Source organism: Brachyistius frenatus, unplaced genomic scaffold (assembly GCF_029030835.1).
Source record: "Brachyistius frenatus isolate BFR_SWC_R1_liver_20210118 unplaced genomic scaffold, ASM2903083v1 Contig_45, whole genome shotgun sequence".
NCBI lineage: Eukaryota > Metazoa > Chordata > Actinopteri > Embiotocidae > Brachyistius > Brachyistius frenatus.
In genome coordinates, this window is record NW_027210644.1 from 166,234 (window position 1) to 189,487 (window position 23,254).

A 23,254-nucleotide genomic window follows, 5' to 3' on the forward strand; every position below is an offset into this window, starting at 1 on the left:
TATATATATATATATATATATATATATATATATATATAGTAAGAAGAGATTATGTAATAGCTAAAGAAACTGATATTAGAATTGAATTTGTCAACTAATTATAAGCAGTGTAATAATATAAAGCTCTCATGTGCTTCCATTCAACGGTTCCGTGATAAAATTTAAAAAAAAATAATAATAAAAAAAATAAAAAAAAAAATACGCTATCTGCATTGTTGATCCAGCCGCTCATTCATCCGATTTTGCTCCCTGACGTAACTTTCACATTTATTTATTTATTTTCGCGCCGACATCGAGGCTACATTTTCTCCTGGCTCCTAATATGACCGCCTCGGTGCCGTGCAGTCACCAGGGGGCATGCACATAGTAATAATAACAACAATAATGCATTTGAGGAAAGCCTGCTGCAACGAGCCTCCATCGTTTCCTACCGCTCCGTACGAACGCTAAACACGGCGGCGGCGGCGTGATGGAGCTGTGCGCTTAGGTTCATGTGTCCGGCGGGACTGCCCCTGGCTTTTTTTTTTCTGGGGAAGATCATATTGGATCATATTGTTTGCAGGACGTTGTTCCTCCTGCAGCCCCCCCAGTCTATCCCGACGTAGTTGTGAATTGAACATGGCGACTGTACCAGTGTATTGCATCTGCAGATTACCTTACGACGTGACCCAGTTTATGATCGAGTGCGATGCTTGCAAGGACTGGTTCCACGGCAGGTAAGGGCCACATTGTTCGTCGTGCCGTGTTTTTTTTGTGTGTGGCGGGTTTTTGCATTTGGTGAGAAACAAACAAAAATGGCGAGGTGTCGGTTTGCGTTTGACAGCTTTGTGGCTCTCGGTCGCCCGTCTACATCTGAAGAGAGGCCGCTCGGAGAAGAAGAAGGCGGAGTTAAATATAGCCGACCGGGGTTGTGACATTTTTTCGCGAAATAATACAAAACAGATTCCGCTTATTAGACATTGTGGCGGTTCGTACGGTGATTTTTTTTTTTAATTTTTTATTTTTGTGATGCAGGCTTCGTGTGTTAATTGCACTTAATGGCCATTTTAACGTCCCCGCATAGCCCCCAAACTAAACCCCTGCCTTCCCCGTTGCGAGGAGCGGACGGCAGCGGGGCAAGCCTCGGCTGTCTCGCTGCTCATTTGTCTCCATTTCCCTCCCCATTTCCTCCTCCTCTCTTCCCGGACGCTCACGGGCCCTTATTATTCGCCTAAATTGTCCGTAAAGTCAACATTTCAGCCATTTCTTCCGAGTTCCCCCGGTGGCTGATTTACGGAGCGCGGTGAAAAATCACGACCCGAGTCGGGAGCTCAGCCCCGTAAAACCAGCCTTCCTGCCAGGCTTGCAGCCATGGCTGACAATAGCGCCCCGTGTTTGGATGTCCTTAAGCTTCCGCGGCGATCAAATATATATATATATATATATATAAAAAAAAGATGAACATTCGTGTGGCTGGTTTTTTTTTTTAAAGTCTGTATTCACGGGGGGGGGGGGGGGGGGGCGATGGCGAATTGCTGTTTTGTTTTGTCTCGCGATTAAACGGGAGTCGTATCGTCTGCCGCCGCTCATCACCCCCCCCCCCCCGGTCGTACATAAGGTGGAAACGATCTCGGCCAGATCCCTGTTATCAAGCATGTAATATTCGCCTCCTGTTGTTGGAGTTGGCCTTAACACACAAGTCTGTTTCTTCTCTCGTGTTTTTTTATTTTTAATTTTTCTTGTATGTATGTGTGTGTGGGGGGAGATCGGGAGGTATCGCACTGTTCGGCTGCACTCTGGGTGTCTTTTTTGTGTGTGTGTGTGTGTGTTAACAGATCATTTGTGAAGCGCGTTTCTTTTAGTGAACAAGCCCTTCAGAGCCATGAAGAGTATTTACGCGCCTGAACGTTAACCCTTTAATGCTGCTCCCGGTCTGCCTGGTCTGTCGGCTTGTTGCTTTACCACATCGTTGCAGCTGGTTGGTGAATTAAATGCTCAGGGGTGAGCCGTGACCTCACGCCACGATTCAGCATAAGCCTTACAGCCACTAGGTGTTTGTGTGTGCTTATATATATATATATATATATATATATATATATATATATATATATATATATATATATATGTGTGTATGTATATGTATTTATCGATATGAATATATATGTGCATGTTTACATGAGTACTGTTGTCATAGATAAACACGTTTTTGTTTTGTTTTTTTTTGTCCCTGAACAAGTGGATTTACCCATAGTGTACATCCAAGCTTATTTTAAAATAAAAATAAAAAATAAAAAAATCCTATTATTCAGGCTCTTTGAGCTGAACCTTTATGAAGGGATAAATACAGTTATTCAAATCAAATTACATTCTCTGATTTTAACAAATTGCTCTGGCAAGTTGAAAGTGAAATTACACGACAAAACAAACTGTGTACAGAGCTGATAAGTGACAGCGTTATGAAATCGTTTATTATTTCACTCTTAGAGGACCTGCGGTGCGCAGAGTTCTGTCATGTGGTCACTGTATGTCATGGAGCTATTTCTCTACGTATCGTCACCATACTTGTGATACACGAGGACGGTGGAAGATGCAGTGTGACCCTGGAGGTTCTCGCACACAGTGTAATCAACCTTTACATCAGCTACCCTCAGCGGAGCTGATTTGGATGCTGAGAAGAGCTGAGAAGGTCCAGTATATTGACCTTGGAGGTGGGAGGTGTTAGCGCTTTATTGTACCCTGTTTTCTGAGATATATCACACACGCATGCGGCAAGAGGAAGCAATTACTGGTAACAATACTGTCGAGCTATAAAAAAATAAATACAATGATAGTTGTAATTGTATGTAATAGCACTAGTAACAGCACAGGTATGAAGAATGGTATGTATTCCATGAAGTCACACAGCAGGGCCAAACAACACTGAAAAAACAACAACTCCAGCTTCTTCAGCTGTCCTGTTTAGTTCCAAAAGTCATTTTGGTTTCGGACATTTTTGAGTCTCAACAGGGTTCAGGACAAGACTATAGAGAAGCCGCTTGCTTGCAGTCACAGCACACAGTTGTTGATCAAGGAAATAGTTCAAAACTTAACTACTCCTAAAACCACAATTTTTTTGTTGTTGTTGTTGAATTGCCAAATTCAATTGCCAAATGAACAAGGCCCAATTGTATGAGTTGTTGGATTTTTTTTTTTTTTTTAAACGGCAATATTTTTATATCAACATTTATTGTAGAAAATGAATGCGTATATTGTGAAAGGGGCGTCCCAAGTCTACCACAGGGTACAGTCTTGATGCTCTTACCGAACCTTTTTACAGTGTTGTTTTCAGCAAGTAAGCTCTGATAAGTTAGCTGGTGAGGATAGTTCAAAAATGAAAGTAAAATGAATGTTGGACTTCGTGTTAAAGCCCAGCTGATAAACTGACAGATATTTCTGGCTACTATTAGCTTATAACGTCAATGGACACAACAGTGTGTCGGTTGCCAAGTTAATAAAAGATGACTACACAGAAATGCCGGTAATATATAAATATCACTGTAATGTAATTTCAAAAATTGTGTTTCTCTATTAAGCTCAGTTTACTGTATGTACGTAGGCCAGAAAAAAAAAAAAATATATAACGATCGTGTGCTGCTGTTGTTGTAGATGTGCAAAACATTAGCCTAAGCCAAAAATTCATATCGGAGCTACAATTATAAGTTTACCACCTAAGTACCGTCATGTCGAGCATCCAAGTTATAATTAGAACTGGAAAAAGTATATATTTTTTTTCTAAAATACCATTTATGCCTTGGGACTAAATGTTATGGACGTTTCGGCAAGCGGACATGGACGTCTTACGTCAGCCAAAGTTCAAATTCGTTTCAACGTCATAAAACGCTGAATTCTGACCGATTTAGTGATAACTTGGACAAAAACGACCTTTTTGACCCCGTGTCCAACTCTGCAGTGAAACAAGCGGCCGTGGTTCAGACAACATCAGCCGCCCGGTACGAGTCGACTCACGGCTCTACTGTTTTAGGTGCGATATCAGCAAGGAGCAAGTGTTTGTTCAAAATCAATGCCGATCTGGTTGGTTGAGTTTATACGGCCATGAGTGGGTCGGTTCATCCGGTCACCTGATGGTACCCGCCTTTCTCAAACAGGCTGTATCCACAGGTAGAAAGCAATGACTTTTGTTGTCTTCTTTTGCTTTTTTTTTTTTTTTTTTTTTGTGCCGAGAGTTCCAGCCGCAGTGTTCAACTGTTCCGTTCATTTTAACAAGAGGTCAAAACACACTATTTGGTCTTCCTCTCGTGGGACTGTGGGCAGCCTGGGTGCTTCAGTGACTCACTGGCGTCTCTCACGACGCAGGGCGGTATCGTGAGTAGAATTCTCTGCAACACCAAACATAGTTTGACATAACACCGAAATGGTTATTTCTTCACATTCTGTTGATTCAAATCAAATCATCGATGATTTAGTCTGAACGCTTTCTGAAAGCGCTGAATAATATGCAGTTATATATATATATATATATACACGCTGACAGTCTTTTCCCCGCAGGTGAGTGTTTACTTGTTGTGTGCAGCGTGTGACCAACGTGCACGCAAGGACATATCATTTAGTGGGTGCGAGTGTAATCCAAGTATGTTGGATAGCTGCAATTTACAGATGTCCCCTAAACACCTCGCACGCAGACTGTCGGTAGATGCTCGCCGGGTTCTGCGCACAGAGAAGCCTCTAGTGCCCGCTCGGTTTACTGCGGTGCATGCAACTCGTGTGGTGTGGAAATTAGAGAAACACAAGACAAGGTCAAAACAGGGAATATTGCTGGACCATGTGTAAGACGCTAGAGGGCTTTTAATTTAAAACAAGGTACAGTAAGTCGCGGCATTTGTCGAACTGAATTCGATTCAATTCAAAAGGTTTTATTGGCGTGACAGTTTTGAAAACGGTTGTCGCCAAAGCGTGAAATACTGGAACAGTACACAATACAAACTCATTTTAACGTAACACTTTGATTTAAGGATACCGATTTAATAATTCATTAATATGTCAGATAATATAAGCTGATCACAAAAATGACACGGTCGATCTAATCATATACAGCATTTATTGAATTACATGAGGTTTACATTGTTCCAGTTGTGAGGAATTGCATTTTGTGTTTATTAATGAAAAACATTTATTGTGTTTGTTTTTGTTTTCATTGAATCTATAATGCAGTCACAAACTGTTTTATAAAGCTTCATAAATTGTGTTGTAAATTAGAGTCCATGGTTCAGAATTTTTTTCTTCGGCTTATAATTGTTGACAGTTCCTGTAATTAAACTGGAAAATCTTCACATAAAGCTCCACAAATTACATCACAATTTTTGAAAGCGAGTGATGCACTCGCTCACTCAGTTAATAACAGACATTTGGGTTTCTAGGGATGGCTCTATCAATACAGCCACACATCACAGTAATACATTTCCAGATCATTTTAAAATAAAGTGAAACTTTAACTTTGAAGATAATTGTTCAATAATAGGAGTTTTTAAGATTAAGAAATTGCAACATATAACCCAAAGCTTAGCACTTACTAATACAGTTTGTTAGCTTTGATTGAAACTAAAAGCCACGTGGCCTAAATATCACATTTCTAATACTAAGTATTAGTCATTAAGAGTACTTATCATGAGGGGCTTGTATAAACATGGCTACTTACAATTTTAATTTAACAGCTGCTTTTGGACAAGGAAGAAACATACTCTGTTGTATAAATAAATGTAGACTCTGGGTCTGAAAATCTAAACTAATGCGGAAGAGCTTTAAAGTGTAATACCACTGAGGACCATTTGGGGCTGGCTCCAAAAATGATGAATGATGAACAAGAAACCTCTGGCTCCAGTAGACTCTCTCATTCCTTGTGAAAAAAGTTCCATTATTAATTATATATTAGCCCTCAAAGACAGGTACAGTATGTTTGGGGGTATGCCTCATTTAACGGTGTGCAAAGATTCCTCGGGTACTCAGTCAGAGAACTCCACTCTCTCGTTAGAATATTGTCACTTCTGGCTCCAAAAACTCAAGATGGCAACGTCCAAAATGGCAGACTTGAGGCTTCAAAACGGCAGTTCACAAACTTGGCCAGCAGGTCAGTTTCGCTGGCCCCTTGTATATTTTCACTGGCCCAGCAGCCAAAATAAGGCTCTCTGTAATTTTGGTGATTTATTATACCCGATACTTCAAACAATGCTGTTACCTTCAAAGTTTGTTTATTTATGACATAAGAACACAAATTATGATCGTAACATTTTAGTGCATATTGGATGACCTTGATAATAAACTCTTGTGTCAAGAACTGAGTGCTGAAACCTGAGAGATCTCAGGGATTCCTACAGGTTGAGAATAAACTTGTCACCACTCATTTGCTGCAGCGTGCGCTACTCAGACACGTGTGTGGCCTTAACTTACACTTACCAGCACAATTTAGTTCACGCTGCCTTACTCCCTCCCCAACAGCTGCCGGCTACCGGCAGTCAACACATCCTGAGTCCCAACCAAGCAGCAACCAATGCGTGAAGCCACCCATTGGTTTGTGAACTGCCACTTTGAAGCCTTGAGTTCGGATTTTGGCCGTCGCCATCATGCTATTTTGGAACTGGAAGTAACCATGTTTGGACAAGCTAAGGAGGAGCACCACAGGCCTGTCAATCAAACAGACATACCGCCACACGTAACACTTTTTAAATCCTAATATCTGTAATCTGGAATTATTTTCAGTTGCACTGCCAGAAAACTAAGAAAAAGAAGTGACTTTAGCGTGACGCCATCATGCCTGGTGGAGACAAATTCAATGGGAGTCATTGGAGCCAGAGTCTTTTTTGGAGCCAATCCCCTGTGGCCCCCCGGTGGTACTGCAGTTAAAGGCACTCTGCATTGGCCTCATTTTTTCAGACGTATAGACTGTATACATCTATTGTCCCTACCACTCCCCTCTGTGTGTAACCGAGCAGCCGTCCACAGGGGTGCTCTTTGTCTTCCCAGTTGTACATCAGGGAATCATGACGCATTTCAACGACATCATCTTAAACATACTCATGCTGCAGATTCTGATTGGCCACTACAAGCCTGAATGGGCCAGCGATTGGCCAGCCAACCCGCACTCCGTAAACTTTTACTGACCCTGGGCAATCGGGCCATTGGTTATGTCGAACCCTGACCTGTGTTGCCACGTGATTTTACCACTGGCGCATTCAAAGAAAATCTATAGCCAGTCTCTTCTTTTTTCTCTCATATTTCAATTTCTAATTTCAATGCCCAAAGAAAAAAACGATTTCCAGCCTACATTCAGTATATGACTTGATTGTGCTGTGTGTACCTGGCAGAGATAATGTAATTACGGTGTTATATTTTTGCTCAAATTCAGAATTACATTCTCACATAAGCTAGTCGCAAAGTTTCCGTGAGCTCCAGTTGGATTTCTCTCGTGATCTTTTTTCCACCATGTGCGAATATTCAGAGTCAGTTCATCAATATAGTCTGCTGGTGTGTGTAGTTCTCCAGTCAGTCCCATTAAACCGTTCAAAATAAGATGGTGCAGCAAGATGACATTTTTGAAAGCACTCCAGTCAAACGTCAAACATTGAAAAAGAATGTAGAAAATAGGATGGACATAGGCATTTCTGTCAGTTTTTGTGTGCTACTTTGAGGAATGTTACAGTTTCCTCATTGGCCCACACACATCTGATGATATTTTTCATCTCTTTAGTGGACATTGAAATCACATGCATATGAATGTTAGTATATATTTGCAAAGTATGTTAACACATTTATTTAACCCTCCCGTTGTCCTCAGGTCAAAATGACCCGCAGCTGTGTTCAACCAAGTTCTATTTTATTTTTATATTTTATTTTTATATTTTTATTTGTCACCAATGATCCCCAAAAAAATATAAAAATAAAATAGAAGTTGGTTGAACACGGCTGCGGGTCATTTTGACCCGAGGACAACGGGAGGGTTAAGAAAACAATTCCTGCATTTCCACCCGAGTTATCGTACGGGCAAATTGAAAATGTGCATAAAGACAGGCGGATGGAAATGAAGAAATTGCTCCATGCACACATTCAAATGAACTTCAACAAACTGCATGGTCATTTAATTTGTCTACACTTTGTTTTGAATAAAATAATGGCAGCCGCGCAGTAAACATGACAACACGCCTGTAGAAACGTAGATTTCCAATAACTCTTTATACTAAGTACATGTGAGGTGTTTAGGTAACATCAGTAAATTAAAGCATCTATTGATAGCTTGCATGTGAGGCATTTGAGGGACATCATTAGAAACTTGACATGACGAGGTACAGATCAAACCCTGATTTTTGTGCACTGTTGTACCCCTAGTTAAATGTAGATGTGTAACAGTGCATGGTCGTTCTAGTATATTTTATTGCTGCAGTAGTCATCAGTCTTGCACCCCATGCAGGAGGGTAAAAGGTCGAAGACAGTTTTAAAAGCGCCCGAGGACGACGCTGCACTACAGCTCATGAAATGATGATAGAAGTCAGAATTGGTTGTGTCCCGGTTTAGGTTTAAAAATACACCCTTGTGCTCGTAAAATAAAACTGAGACAGCAATGAGTTCACTGAAGGTGATCTGATGCCATGATGGGCATTGAGTCTGTATTTGTGCCGCAGCTCTATATACTGTAGTCAAAATGAAATGTTTCCAGTGTTGCTGAAAGGTGAAACTGGCTAACTTGGTAAAAAAAAATACGTCTCAACCAAGTAAATGTACTGTGACATTTAATGATAGAACAATAATCATCTCAATGTAAAAACGGGACTAAAAGTCCTTCTTCTTGAGAAATAAACTGAGGCTCACTAAATACTTAACAAAACCCTTGCTACGGCAAAAATCTGTCTAATATAAAGTCTTTAGCATTCATTTAAGGCGTTCTTCTCCAAGCCACCGAGTGAAGGATGTCATGAACTGGCATACACGCATACTCTTCTATTTGTCTTCAGTGTAAGCGAGTGGGCTGTGTAGTAAAGCTGTGGAGATCCCAGGGGGGGGGGGGAGAGAGAGAGAGAGAGAGAAAAAGAAAACATTGTGGGGAAACTCCCAGTTCATTGAGTTTGAGAGCAGCGGCTCCAAATGGGAGGAATTTGCTTGTGCAAGACACCGTGACAGCTGCAGTTTGAAAAAGGAGGGTAGAGCTGGGCATCACTGTCATCCCGTAGAACCAGCCAAATGCTTTAAATCAATCACGTTCTCTCATCTTTGTCAATTTCTTACATCCTATTACAACTTTACCACCTGGAAAACTATTTTTTTTGTTACATTGCAGTTATAGATAAGTACTCTCTCCTATCTTTAGGGTGTTGAGTCTTGCTTTGTATCTCTCAGATCTTTGTGTGATTACAGTAGAGTTGCAAACATTATTTTTTTATGCTTCTCATTTCACTTCCAGAGTCTAGACTCGCAACTGTAGAACAGATTAAGGTAAAAGGCAAACAGAAGCGTGCTGCCCCAAGCAAGACTGGCTTTCGTGGCAGCCGTGCTACAAACCGCAGAGCTAAAATATAGACTGCTTATACAGTGTGTAGATGGATATTTATAGGTTACCGACTGACACAGGTACTCTGCTGTCCTCCACTGTCCTGTCCTCTAGTCCTGTGCTGTACTGTGGTCCGGATGCCCTTCTGTTGTCTTTCATCACGGACCATTAATCACTTTAAAGAACCATTATTCTTTTGCTGTTGTTTTGTCTTTCTGTTTTAGCCCATTTATTACAATTTAAAAGCACTTCTGATGTATATAAGTATATTGCCCCCCGCCCCCTCCCAACAGTTTTTTTTAAGAGACAAAAGGAGGGGGGAATCATACTCTTATGTTAATTTAAGACTTTTATTTTCATATTCAATTAATTATTTGTTGTTTTTCAAGCATTTTCTTACTATTCTATGACCATTAACTGAATTCTTAAGAAAGTAATGAGGTCTGGATGCCGTTTTGTTGTCTTTTAGCATTGGCCATGAACCCCTTTAAAGGATGATTCAGTTATTTTTTTTGGATGTTGATTTATTAGTAGTTAAAAACACATTCAGATAACGATGTCACAATACGGATTTGTTTTGGTTATTACGGTTAAAAAGCAACACATTCCAATAATGTAGTGGTTTGAATAGATTTCAAATTTTAGCATCACCCAGACTAAGTTGTATGTCTTCCAATAGGCCATGCTTGAGTGTATATTCCCCTTTACCCAGAGACAGACACCAGTTTTTGTTCATGCCACTACAAAATAAACAGTATTTGGAGACATATTTTGTATTTATTGAGAAAAAGCCAGCAGAATTTGTTTTTTAATTACATGTTTAGGCTTTCTGTTGGTCGTTTTTCTGTGTTTCATATCACAGAAAACTTACAATCATTCGCAGTTTTGGTTTTATGTTCATCTTTCATTCAGTCTTTTGTTCAGTCTGGTTTTTGGGTTTCCATTATCCATGCTCCTACCTCTTCAGACCAGCCACTCCACCTGCCCTGCATCACCTGACCCACCTCTCCTCTCCAAACATCTGTTCCCACTCAGTAGTATTCATACCTCCAGCTCAACTCTACTACCTTGCCGGATTGTTGTTGTGCTTGTGTCTCCGCTTTATGGCGTTCTGTCACTTGTCAGTTTCTTACCTTACCTCACCTCACATGGACTGTGCACTCTGCCTGGTTTTTGTACTCTTGAACCTTCTTGTTGTGAGTGAAAGCGTGCTTACACGTTTACAACCTGTATTTGTGCCAAACATTTGCGTCCTCCCTTCTCATTAAATAATTTATTCTACATTTCATAGCCCTAATTTATTTATCCCTTAACATTATTCACTGGGGCTGCCTCCTGAAAGTCCTAAATTAGCTAAGATTCAAGTTGAATGGTCTGGTTTTTTTTGGTTTGGGTTTTTTCCGTTTGTTTAGTTTTTTTTCCAAATCTAAGCCCATTCATCCTGCACCGGTGTATAACCAGCAGGCAGAGGCCGCAATGACGAAAGACTGATGTGAACAAACTGCTCTTCAATAAAGAGCAGTTTCCTCACAATTAGTTTGTTCTTTTGACTTTTGAGTTTATGATAACTGTTTCTGGTAATGTGCACGTGTCCCAAACACATTTTTGAGGCATTTTGTTTGTTGAACTCATAGACTTTATATAAAAGCGGACGCAGCTTACAGGTCTGTTTTGGCAGCTGTGTCTGTTTGATTGACAGGCCTTTGGTGTACTCAGATTTCTGCTATCGATGGGCGGAAAATAGTATCTCTAGTTTCCAACCAGTTCGAGTCAGATCCACCATCCGCTCCCTCCCAGCTCATCTAAATGCGGTCACTTCTGGCTCCAAACTAGCAATATGGCAACAGCCATTATTCGAATTGCAGGCTTCATAACGGCCATTCACAAAACAATGGGTGACATCACTTCAGGTTGCCACTCGGTTTAACTCTTACGGTGAAAATTGTGTTCAGCTCACAGTGATTCAACAAGTATGAGGCCCTTTAGATTTGTCAATTAATAGATTAATTGTAGGGTTGGGAAATATGGACAATATCAAATAACACCCATATTTTGGATCAAATAAAATTGTAAGGATAACTGGTTCCCTTTAGACCTCCATCATAATAAACTATTTTATGCTGCGCCTTCAGCTTGGGGAAACAATGGTTGGCATTTTCAATCACTCTCTGGCATTTTAAAGACCAAACAGTTTATCGATAACAAAATAATCCACAGCTTAATCGGTAATGAAAGTAATAGTTATTTTAACCCCCACTATATATGAGACGTGAATGCACTCTTAATCCAGACTAAGGAAATATTTTTGCCGTGGAATTAGTATCTTCACATGGTTCACACTGTTTACATTGTGAGGTCATGTGCTTTCAAAGTATAATTTGTCAAATGTGATTGAGAATGAGCAGATGCCATTCAAAATACTGTGGCAGAGCTTCACTGATCAATCGAAATAATAACTGTCAGATTAACTGATAAATGCTGCAATTCCAGTGATGACTTTGCAAAAAATAAAAGATGACATTAATGTCACTGTGACTGACCATAAAATCTTAAAGTTTCAAGTTTCTTTCAGGCACGTTGACTGTTAGGCTGTAGTGAACCTTCCGAAGGCTTCCTGGAAAATGAAAAACATGTTCAAAAGAGCCACATGATTTGACATTAAAAAGTGTTCCTGTTCTCGTTTCAGCTGTGTTGGTGTGGATGAAGATGATGCTCCAGATATTGACATTTATCACTGTCCAAACTGCGAAAAGACCCACGGCAAATCCACGTGTGAGTAGCTGTACTGACTCTTAAATGTTTCTCTGTTCAAGCAAAAAGTGCTGATTCCCCTTCTTTCCAGCTGTCTTTCACCTGATATAAAATTTCCTAAAGAAATTAAAAGGTGTTGGAACATAGTAAAACAGCATTTCAAGTCTGAATAAGAGCTACAAGTATTTGTCATTTCTTCTTCATTAATGGTAATATAATGTTTTTGTTTTGTCTGTTCTGCAGTGAAAAAGAAAAAGAACTGGAACAAACATGACACGGGGCAAAGCACCGATATCAAAGCTGTTCAGAACGGCAGTCAGGTTTTCATCAAGGAGCTTCGCAGCAGAACGTTTCCAAGGTAAAGACGACTTCAGGCCTCTGGAGTCCAGTCCACTCATCATACAATACACCCAGCATGTTTTATTTACAGTGACATTCACCCTATCGATGTATCAAGTAGAAGCAAGGCAGGAAATCAGTTGAAAGCTTTCACATTGTCTGTATGTTTGCAGACCATAAAGCATTTTTAACTGTGAATTATATATATGTTCAACAATTAACAGGCATACATTGACTCATTCAGTGAAAAAGGCACACAAATAAGTTGAGATCAAATCCCTTTACGACTAAATAACTATATTATAGTTATTTTCTTAAATTGACTTGCTGTATTTGTTTGTATTGCTAGAAAAAAAAAAAATTGATACACCCTAGAAGTGTGATATTAAAATAATAAAAATGTTTTTAAAAAACAGGTTACAAAGCACTTCACAAACATTTTAAAAAACAGTAAGCAAGAGTTATTACAATATTATGATAAAATACAACAAAAGATAATGAAACAAACAATAAATCAATAAAACAGTCAAATAAATCAAAAGTAAGTATGTGTTAGTTTACGTGATCCAGGAGGTCACTGAGAAAAGTTAGTCCGAGGAATGGCCAGAAATGAGTTCCCAGAGGACCCCAGATTGCATTTAGGCTCATAGGGAGTCAGGAGATCAGCAATGTATTCTGAAACTAATCCCATTTTAGCCTGAAGCGTAATCATTCAAATTTTTAAATCTGTTCTAAAATGGACTGGGAGCCAGGACTTGAAGTGATTATGATTAAAGATTTATACATTGTTCTTTCTTTTTTCGATGTATTTTGGGTACTGACAGCTTACTGCCACTTAAATTGTCAAAATGATCAGTCAGTATAACTGCTGAGTTCATGCTGTAAAAAATAAAGAATATCATGTCCATGAGCAGTCAAAAGTTCAGAATCATCTGATTCAAGGGTTTTTCTTTATTTTTTACTCTTTTCTACATTATAGATCAAAACTGAAGACATCAGATATATGAAATACTCCTAAAACATCGAATTATGTAGTTAGAAAAAAATGTAAACACAGTTTCATATTTCAAGTTCCTCAAAGTCGCCACTGTTTGCCTTGCTGACAGTTTTGCACACTTTTGTCAGTGTCTTAACCAGCTTCATGAGGTCGTCACCTGGAATGGCTTTCAGTTCACAGCTGAGCCTTGGTGGAAGTTACGAACTGGTGGAATTTCTCGCATTCTTAATGAGACCACCAGTTGTGTGTGGTGAGGCACTGTAACTATACAGCAAGCAGCCCTCTTCAACTACCTATAGTATTTCATATTATGGCAAGAACCGCTTAACTAAGTAAAGAGAAACGACAGTCTGTCATTACTTTAAGACATGAAAGTCAGTCAGTCCAGAAAATTTCAACACATTTTTCCTAAAACCATCTCTTTGATGAAAGTGTTTCTCATTAGGGCTGTGCCAGGAAAAGTAGAACAAGAGTTCATTAGTTACCAGCCTCAGAAATCAACAATTAATGGTATCTCAGATTCCAGCCCACATCAACACTTCCCGGACTTCTAGTAGCAGACGCATATCAACATCAGCTGTTCGCAAGAGACTGCATGAATCAGACGTTGCAATGAGCCAGAGTATCCCTCCAGACTGTGTAAGAGCCGTTTGATGAAGAGGCAGATGACATTTTGCAATAGATGACCTGGCGTCCACAATCATCACATATAATCCCAAATGAAATAACGTTGGACTGCAGAGGGAAGGAAAAGCACCCAGCAGGGATTTAGCATGTGGGAACTCCTTTAAAACGGTTTGAGTTTCATTCAATAGTTTTGTGTTAATCCACGTTTGAATAATTCCACAAGGGGGCACTGTCCGCTAAATTTTCAAGATCTGGCTGCATCCATGTTGCTGACATTATAATCAGATCTCGTTTCAACACTTCATGAAACATTAAACATGTCGTTCTCTCCTTCTGTGTGGTTCACAGTGCTGATGACGTAGTGGTGAAGCTCAGCGGCAGTCAGCTGACCATGGACCACCTGGAGGAGAACGGCTTCAATGAGCCGATCCTGGTTCAGAAGAAAGACGGTCTGGGCATGTCCATGCCCGCCCCCACCTTCTATATCAGTGATGTGGAGAATTACGTCGGTAAGGAACTCGGTGAATGTACATCGCTATGTTTACTTCTGGTTCTACTGCTGCTGGTCTTACTTCTGCTGTTTTGTGCAACCACTTCTATAAGTGCTACTACCACAGTTACATACATCTATTACTTCTACTACTTCTCCCACTATTGCAGCTATCACTGCTATGAAGCTGAGGCATTAATACTATTACTAATGCACAAATATTCCTGCTTCTATCCTTGTTTCTAATAGTACTGCATTTAATATTACAACCATGCTGCTACTACTTCAACTACCCCTATAACTAGTAGTACGGCTCCAACTCCTACTGTGACCACTACTGCTGTTGTTACTATTACTACTACTACTACTGTTGGTAGTTATAGGTTGTTTAATTAATGAATACTGTGTGTAATACTTGTGTTGTAGTTGGTGACCTACAATAAGTTTATGTTCGAGATAGAAAATGTGTTGTAGTGTCTGCTTTTCAATAGAGGGCGCATGTGTTCTTTCCTTTGTCTGTGCTCTGCTGCTCAGTGATGAGATCACTTGTTACACATCCAACACTACTGCTACAGACATGTTTTGCTAAACAGTTTGCTGTCTACGAGAAAACGTTTAGCTTTTAGGTGGTTGGTTTTCGCTGAACTTGTTTAATCGCGTCTGTTTCCTCTGGTATTGTCTCAGGTCCTGATGTTGGCGTGGATGTCGTCGACGTCACCAAACAGACTGACAGCAAGATGAAGCTCAAGGAGTTCGTCGATTTTTATTACAGCACCAACAGAAAGAAAGTGTTAAACGTCATCAACCTGGAGTTCTCTGACGCAAGGTACCCGTTCTGTGCCTGATGGCAAAGTTGAATAAAATGCAGAAAATGAGATATGGCTCGTAATGATACCCGTCTCATGGAAAAGTCCTGGTGCTAATTTTCCCTTTCTGTTTGTCTGGGACAGGATGAACAGCATAGTGGAGAGTCCGCAGATTGTGCGGCGGTTGTCCTGGGTAGAGAACTACTGGCCGGATGACGCTCTGCTTGGGAAACCAAAAGTCACCAAATACTGTCTCATCTGTGTTAAAGACAGCTACACAGACTTCCACATTGAGTGCGGCGGCGCCTCCGTCTGGTACCACGTCCTGAAGGTCCGTCCCACTTAGAGATAGAGCTGGAGCTTGAGTCAGCCAGTCGGCATCATCTTCCTCTGATATGATGAGAAATCTTTTTCATATAGTGACTGGGTCTTTAAGAGGAAATTGGAAAACATTACACTCCTACTCTCATCACAGAATAATGACAATGCTTGGAAATCTGATTTTGTTTGCAGGGAGAAAAGATCTTCTTCCTCATCAAGCCCACCTCGGCCAACCTGTCTCTGTACGAGCGCTGGAGATCGTCATCCAACCACAGCGAAATGTTCTTTGCTGACCAGGTGGACAAGTGTTACAAATGCACCCTGAAGCAAAGCCAAACCCTGTTCATCCCATCAGGTCAGAGCTGCACTCATGTCATCAATACAGCTGAACAGCATCGAATAATCTGAATAATGATACTGTTTTTCATTTGTGAGGGAAAATCAGGTGAAATTACATCATCTCTACAGGTGCAGTGGTGTGAAAAAGATGACCTGTAGGAGATCCATAGCTGTGTCAAATATAGCAAGCATTTAAACTTGCGAAACCTTATTTGAATTTCTTAAGGAGATCCCAAACAAGAAGTTGATTATTTGATCAATTGTCTGACAAAAAAATGAACCCTGATCCATTAATCATAAAAGTTATTTTTCTTCCAGAAGTGGAAAACATTTCTGTTTCCAATCTTTTAAATGTCCAGGTTCACTTCTTTTCAATATTTTATATAACTGTTAATTTGATATTGTTGGCTTTTTCGACTGTTAGTTGGGCAAAATGATCTATTTAATGATGTCACCTTTGGCTCTGTCACTGCACAGCAGCACGATAAGTGCATGTGTGCTCTGAGCTCAATTACAAATGCCCCTTGCTTGGGCTTTTGCCCTCTGTGTTAAAGCTTCATGTATCTATAAAGAAAAAGAAAAATTTAAAAAAAAAAAAAATTGCTGCCAGAGATACATCACTAGCTGTTGTTTTGGACATTTGTGTGTGTAGGTGTCATCTGTGATAAAACTAAAACAGACAGTGGGGGGAAAAAAAAAAAAAAAAATCTGATTTTGAGTGAATATTGTGAATACTCTGATTATTGTTTGTAAATAGATAGCTTTTTTTGAGATGGGAGTTTTGTTTAGTTATGTTTAATTTTAACAGCTGGCACCTCGGCATTTTCCAAAATACTGCAGACGCTGTGGATTTTTGCTTTAATGTGGTCCGTGACATTTTTTTTCTCTTTCCCCAATTTAAATCAAATGAAGTACTGGATAAACAGTTCATTCATCTAAAAGTAATGGATAGTAGTAGTTGCTAATAGTAAAGAACGGACATTCAAAACAACTAAAAGTAATGAGGTACTGTTGAGATAGTGCTACATAACATCCAGTTTAAAATCAACTCTGTGTGACAGCGCGGTGTTGATGAAAGGCTTCATCTGACAAGACCTGGTAAAAAAAATAAAATTGATTTGGAACCACAGGTCTATGTCATTAACTCAAACACAGTAACCTAAATAGTTTTCACTTCTTTTGGACACTCCCAACTTGTGTGACATCAGAGCATCTGCTTCACATGCGGTGTGTGTATTGAAGATGTAATGAGTTGGAGTTTCCAACTCTGATTTTCTTGGAGTTATGACTTCAAGAGCCCTTCAATCATACTTTTTCAAGTAGGAGTTGACGTAAGCGCAGCATTAGGTCCAGTCCATTGGAATGGATTGAATTATAAAGCCAAACTCTACCGTCTCTACACTTTTGTCCGGGCTAATGTGTTTTTGTCATGTTGCCCAACTTTACTGTACATCATGTCATCCTTTGTTATCAACCTGCAAGGACACGGTTCCACACAGTCAGTCAATAAATCAAATATCAATTGGGAAATGTTTAAAAAGACAGTATAGTAAATCATGCTGTGAAATGTAGTTGATGAGAGTAGGGGGAAGAAGTAGTTTTTCCTTCATGAGAAATACTGAATTAAGGAATATTTCAATACTGATTGGATTATTTTTGTTATTTTCTTTGACTGACACGGTCTCTCACCAGGTTGGATCAATGCAATACTGACTCCGGTCGACTGCCTGGCGTTCTCTGGACACTTCGTCCACAATTTGAGTGTGGAGATGCAGATGAGGTTTGGACACCTTTAGTATTACATAAACATTGGTCCTTTGTGAAGGTAATCACTGTGTTTGGTAATTGGGGTTTTGTTTTGTTATGATTTTATCTGCCATGGCTCTAGCAGACAGAACTTATGGGAGTGGGGGTTTACTGTGTCCTGAAGGCCTTGGCTGATATCACTCAGTAGTTTCCACTGGGTCCTTATCCACAACTTGTTTTTAGTTCCAAATTCCCTCAAATATGTTTGTGAATTCTCCTCATTTGTTGCAACAAACCCGTTGGTAATGCCTGACAATGTTTAGCTCAAACATCTTGGTTTATTCCCCTCAGAGCGTATGAAATTGAGAAGCGGTTAAAGGTCAAAACTCTCACCCCTTTCCCCAACTTTGAGACGGCGTGCTGGTACGTGGGACGACACTTCCTGGAGCGATTCAAAGGTGAACTCTTACGTCAGTCTGGTGTATTTATAGATTTCATTTTTGCTCAAATATGTTGTGTTTTAACATAAACTTACATCCTCAGTTAACTTTCCACTTCTCCAGGGGAATACACAAATGCAGAGAAAACACAAACACTGTCAGACAGGCCTTTTTCTAGGCCACACATCCAGTGTATGGCTGCATGTCTGCTGCCCAGATGAGGAGCTGGATGCTCTAATATTATTTCAGTCATTAAATCGGTGAATCGCAGAGTTCACAGATGATTAGCTTCAAAAGGTTTGGCTCAGCTAGAATCACTTGCTCCATTACATGCCTGTGTTTAAACTCCCCTCAGCTGGCTTGGGCCAACTGTTTATGTTTCCAGAATGTTCTGTATATGTGTGTGTGTGTGTGTGTGTGTGTGTGTGTGTGTGTGTGTGTGTGTGTGTGTGTGTGTGTGTGTGTGTGTGTGTGTGTGTGTGTGTGTGTGTGTGTGTGTGTGTGTGTGTGTGTGTGTGTGTTAAAGCCAGATTGCGATTGTGTGCGGTGCCCGCCACTACTAACCCATACGGCCTTGCCATTAAAATACCATTATTCTTTTCAACTTCAAGGTCAGCTTTTTCACTGCAGGAAAGAGACTCAGTTCACTGCTGCTGCTATTTAGCCTTGATCTTATTAATGATTTCCTGTTTTGATTATATATCCACTTTAGTTGACATTGATACTCAGCTATTCTGACAATTGTTTTCTGCCATTAAACTGAAATTAAATAGACAATCAAAATCCAATCAGAATTGGCATAATTTGACATATACAGCATCAGCAGGGTAGTCGTAGAAACTGAGTATAGACTGCTAACACTTTGCCCAAAGTTAAGAGAATAATAGAATTAAGTAAATGATCACAAGACGCACTTTGGAAAAGTGTAAATCAGTGACTTTGTGTGTAAACTGCGTTTACAATAGTGATGGGCTGATATTGGGGTGTTGCTAATATACTGGCATATATGTCAACTTTTTGGCCAGCAGACAGCGATGACAAAAATGTTTTTAACTGTGCTGCTCAGTACATATTTATAAAAAAAAAAAAATCATAACAACAAATAAGGGGGTGGGGGTTACTGCGCCATAACCATTTGACTACCAGAATGTATTTTTAAATTTCAGTTGAGTCAAAACTCATGTTTTACAAAGTTATATTATTGTTTTTTACAGAGTACAGATTTAGCAACAACAACAACAACAAAAAAAGAAGTGCTTTTTAGCAAATGGGCTACAATATATAAAACTTCTTATATGGAATTCTATGCATATACTGTATATATACTAATCTGTATGTATATACTAGTACATAGTATACTGTGTAGTTTTAACTTTGTAACAGCTCAATCCAAAATCACCATTGGCTACACCATATTTACTGTAGGTATATTTTACATTTTAGTGATTAAGCTGATGCACAGTGATCCGGAGTAAGTGAGCAGAGCGAGGTTGTCTTTGTTACTCAAAAACTTTAACACAACACTTAGCTGTTTTTTTTTTCCAAGATCAGCTCCCGTGTTTGGACGAACTGTCCTGTCACTTTAATTTACCAGTCACCCAGTTGACGGAGCCCCTCGCCTTGCTGCAGGGGGCAAGGACAGTGTAGTTTGTATTCTTTTTTTAATGCTAATTGCCCTGACTTTTCAATGTTCAATTCATTCAATGATAAAGTTTGCATTTCTTCCTTTGTAGGTTTACATAAAGCAAATAAGCAACCAGCTCCATACCTGATACACGGTGCCAAAATCATCAATGGAGCCTTCAGAGCTTGGACTAAAAAACAGGTATGCACATAACAGCCTCATATCCAGTGTCAGTTGTCTGTGTACATTATTGTAAACTTTTTTAAAACTTTTTTTATGCTTTCCTTGTAACAGGCCCTCCTGGAACATGAAGATGAGCTTCCAGAGAACATGAAGCCATCACAGCTCATTAAGGATCTTGCCAAAGAGATCAGACTGTCAGAGGTATTTTAATTTTGTTTGGCATTAAAGTTCTAAAAGTTCCAGTCGGTAGTTTTACACTCTGATGTCCCCAAGTGCGATAAAGGTTTAAAAAAAAAAGAAAATCCTTCACACACAGTGGACAGTTTTTATTTCAGTATTTGTTGTTGTAGAAATTTTTACAAGAGTATAAAAGCAAACAGGTTTCCTGTCTCTCCTAACTCTCTCTCTTTGTGCAGGTGAAATCTAGCTACCTACCTCTTACCTAATGCCAACCACATTAGAGTTGAATTTATTTCGTTTAGTTAACAGTTATTTTTTTTTAAAACCAAAAACACAAAGTTTGAAGTGTTTGTAGTCTTTAGTACGGTAGATGAAATTATGGGAAAGGCTCCAACTAACAACTTTCACCATCATTCAATCTGAACCTATAAAATGTCAAAAGTCATGACAACGTATCAGACTATTGTGAATGATTCCTTCAGTTATTGAATTAGTAAATTTTAGTTTTTTATTTTTATTTTTTATTTTTTTACCTTATAAATAATTATATTATCAAAATGATCTCTTTTCTTTAAATTGATCAGTTAACTAAACATGTAAGCCGGGGTCTTTAATTGTCTCTGGGTTAAATTCACATCACAATTCTGTTTTTACATCTAGAATGCCACAAAAGCCATTAAGAGCGAGCCCAGCATGAAGGTACCAGTAGAGGAACCACCGTCCACCCACTCCGAACCTGAAGAGCCCATGTCCCCGGCACATGTCCCCTCACCCAGCAGAGAGAAAACCAGAAAGAAAGCTTCCAAACCCCCCAAACCTCCCAAGCCTCCCAAACCCCCAAAGATACCCAAGGCCCCCAAGCCTCCGAAGGTCCCGAAGGTCAAGGAGGGAGGAAAGAAGAAAGCGAAGAAGGTGAAAGAGTCATCGCCACTTCCGAAGCCCTCCAGCTTCGCAGCTCTTGAGTCCCATGCCAAGGACATCTTGAGTAAAATGGACCAGCCAAAAAAGATGAAGGTGAGCGGACGGTGGCAGGTTGTTAGCATAAAATAAAAAATTATTCAGAATGGCAAAAGCAACCCTTCTTACCTTTCAAAGGCTGAAACACAATAATTACATATTTTTGGTCAAAATTGAGACCAGAGTCTGACTTTGTTATTCTTTATTTGGTCAGAGGACTTGTTATACCATACAATGATCAATTTAATTTGAACACAGAAAGTCTAGAGGTCTGTAAAAAACACAGGTAAAAAACAAACTTCAGTGGCTGCACTCTGGCTAAAGTTGGCTGGCTGCTAAATTATCCTTAACAAAACTTAATTGACTCAAGTCTCCTTGTTTGTTTGGATAAAAAAAAATAATATATATATATATATATTTTATTATTATTTTTTTTTAAACTTAAAAACTAAGATTTTAGAGCAACAAAATATATATCAGTAACTGCCTTCTCTTCAGCGTCTGACTCAGGTCGAATTCACATGATTTGATGTTGTTAAACCCCTTTAAATCCCAGATTTAAATGTGATGAAATAATAGTTCATCAAATTTGGTCATTAGTTCAAATGTACATAAGAACTGAGGATGAAAAAAAGACCTTGTTTTATGTGTTGACACTGCGTTCCTTTTATCAGAACCCAAAAATAGAAAATAGCATTTGTACCTAAATGTTAATTATGTAAGATCTGTGACGATGATTAATGATATCAGTTCAGCTAATTCCATTTTCTCTTCTTTACTGTGTCTGTAGTTATCGCTGTCTGCCTTTGTAAAGCAACATAGTAACTTTTTTGATGAGTTTATTTGTGAATAATTTTGTCTTTTCTCAAATCCAGGCTGTCAAGAATGTCCTGAGTATGTCAGAGAAGGAAATCGCAAAGCAGAATAATGTGGAGAAGTTTGAGATCAGAGAGCAGAATAAAAACAAGACTGAAGCAAAATGGAAGTATAAGGTAAGACCATTTCAGCTGAAAAGTGTTGTCATGATTTCAAACTAATGGCTGGTGGTTTAAGGATAAAGTAAACAGTATCACAATCTGTTCAAAGTTAAAACATACTGAAGGCTTGGTGTTGAAAAAGTTGTGAAGGTTACAAGCTGAGCAGCTGAATAGAAAAAGAAAACACAGGATCATCCAACAGTGATTTGCAAACTTCACTTCAAAGCAATCAAAAATAATGATGTGGCCCACGTCGCACATTTGAGGTCTGCAGCTCATCAGAGCTGCTCCAGAAACATCAACCCTCCCAAAGTTTACCTAATGGAATTATGCCACGTCCATATCCAACGCGTTCCACCTAAGTATTTACATATGGCCTCATCATTGAAAAAAAAAAGAAAGAAAGTTTGTTGTATCGTTATTGCTGAACAACAGGGAGAAGATTTTTCGGAACAAAAGTGTAACTCTGTCGAACGGAAGACATTAGCGAGCTTTAGTTTCATGGAAAATTCAATGCCAAACTGCTGTGGAATGTTTGCAGCCCCTTCATCCAACTGCTCCTTCACATCGGGCCAAACATTTACAGATGGAGAAGAGCCCCTGTTAGATGTTTACCAAGGTCACTGGATACCACATCTTCACTTGTGATCACTGTTATTCATGTAAAGACACACAGTTTCTCTGTGTCCTGTGTGCAGGGTAAAAAAAAAAAAAGAAGCATGTTTGTGTCAATTAAAAAAAAAACCCAGATGAGACGATGTCAAATTTCAGTTTCATGTTTCATGACGTGTTGTCACATGCTCGTAATATGAGACACAAAATTGTTTTGGGGTTAATGTTTGAAAATGTATATTGAATTTCAATTCATTACGGTGTGTTCAGTGGTGACTTCTATGGCAGTTGTTTAGCATTCCTCTTAGTAGATTTGGTTTAGTGTAAATTGAGTCAGAAAATGAGCATGACATGTGG

General features: G+C 39.4%; 1 protein-coding gene across 2 annotated transcripts in view; it reads left to right on the top strand.

Annotated features, from left to right (window-relative positions):
* Positions 1 to 301: 301 nt before the first annotated feature.
* The window catches only part of phf2 (PHD finger protein 2), a 34,701-nt gene continuing 11,748 nt past the window's right edge, over positions 302 to 23,254 (top strand). For both annotated transcript variants that reach the window (XM_069703194.1, XM_069703195.1), the window contains exons 1-13: positions 302 to 716; positions 12,195 to 12,280; positions 12,503 to 12,617; positions 14,571 to 14,731; positions 15,397 to 15,538; positions 15,663 to 15,849; positions 16,032 to 16,194; positions 17,871 to 17,958; positions 18,276 to 18,382; positions 20,098 to 20,189; positions 20,283 to 20,372; positions 21,012 to 21,365; positions 22,184 to 22,300. In XM_069703194.1, the coding sequence (XP_069559295.1) occupies positions 619 to 716; positions 12,195 to 12,280; positions 12,503 to 12,617; positions 14,571 to 14,731; positions 15,397 to 15,538; positions 15,663 to 15,849; positions 16,032 to 16,194; positions 17,871 to 17,958; positions 18,276 to 18,382; positions 20,098 to 20,189; positions 20,283 to 20,372; positions 21,012 to 21,365; positions 22,184 to 22,300 (1,800 nt within the window). In that variant the 5' untranslated portion in view covers positions 302 to 618. The remainder of the gene's footprint in view (positions 717 to 12,194; positions 12,281 to 12,502; positions 12,618 to 14,570; positions 14,732 to 15,396; positions 15,539 to 15,662; positions 15,850 to 16,031; positions 16,195 to 17,870; positions 17,959 to 18,275; positions 18,383 to 20,097; positions 20,190 to 20,282; positions 20,373 to 21,011; positions 21,366 to 22,183; positions 22,301 to 23,254) is intronic.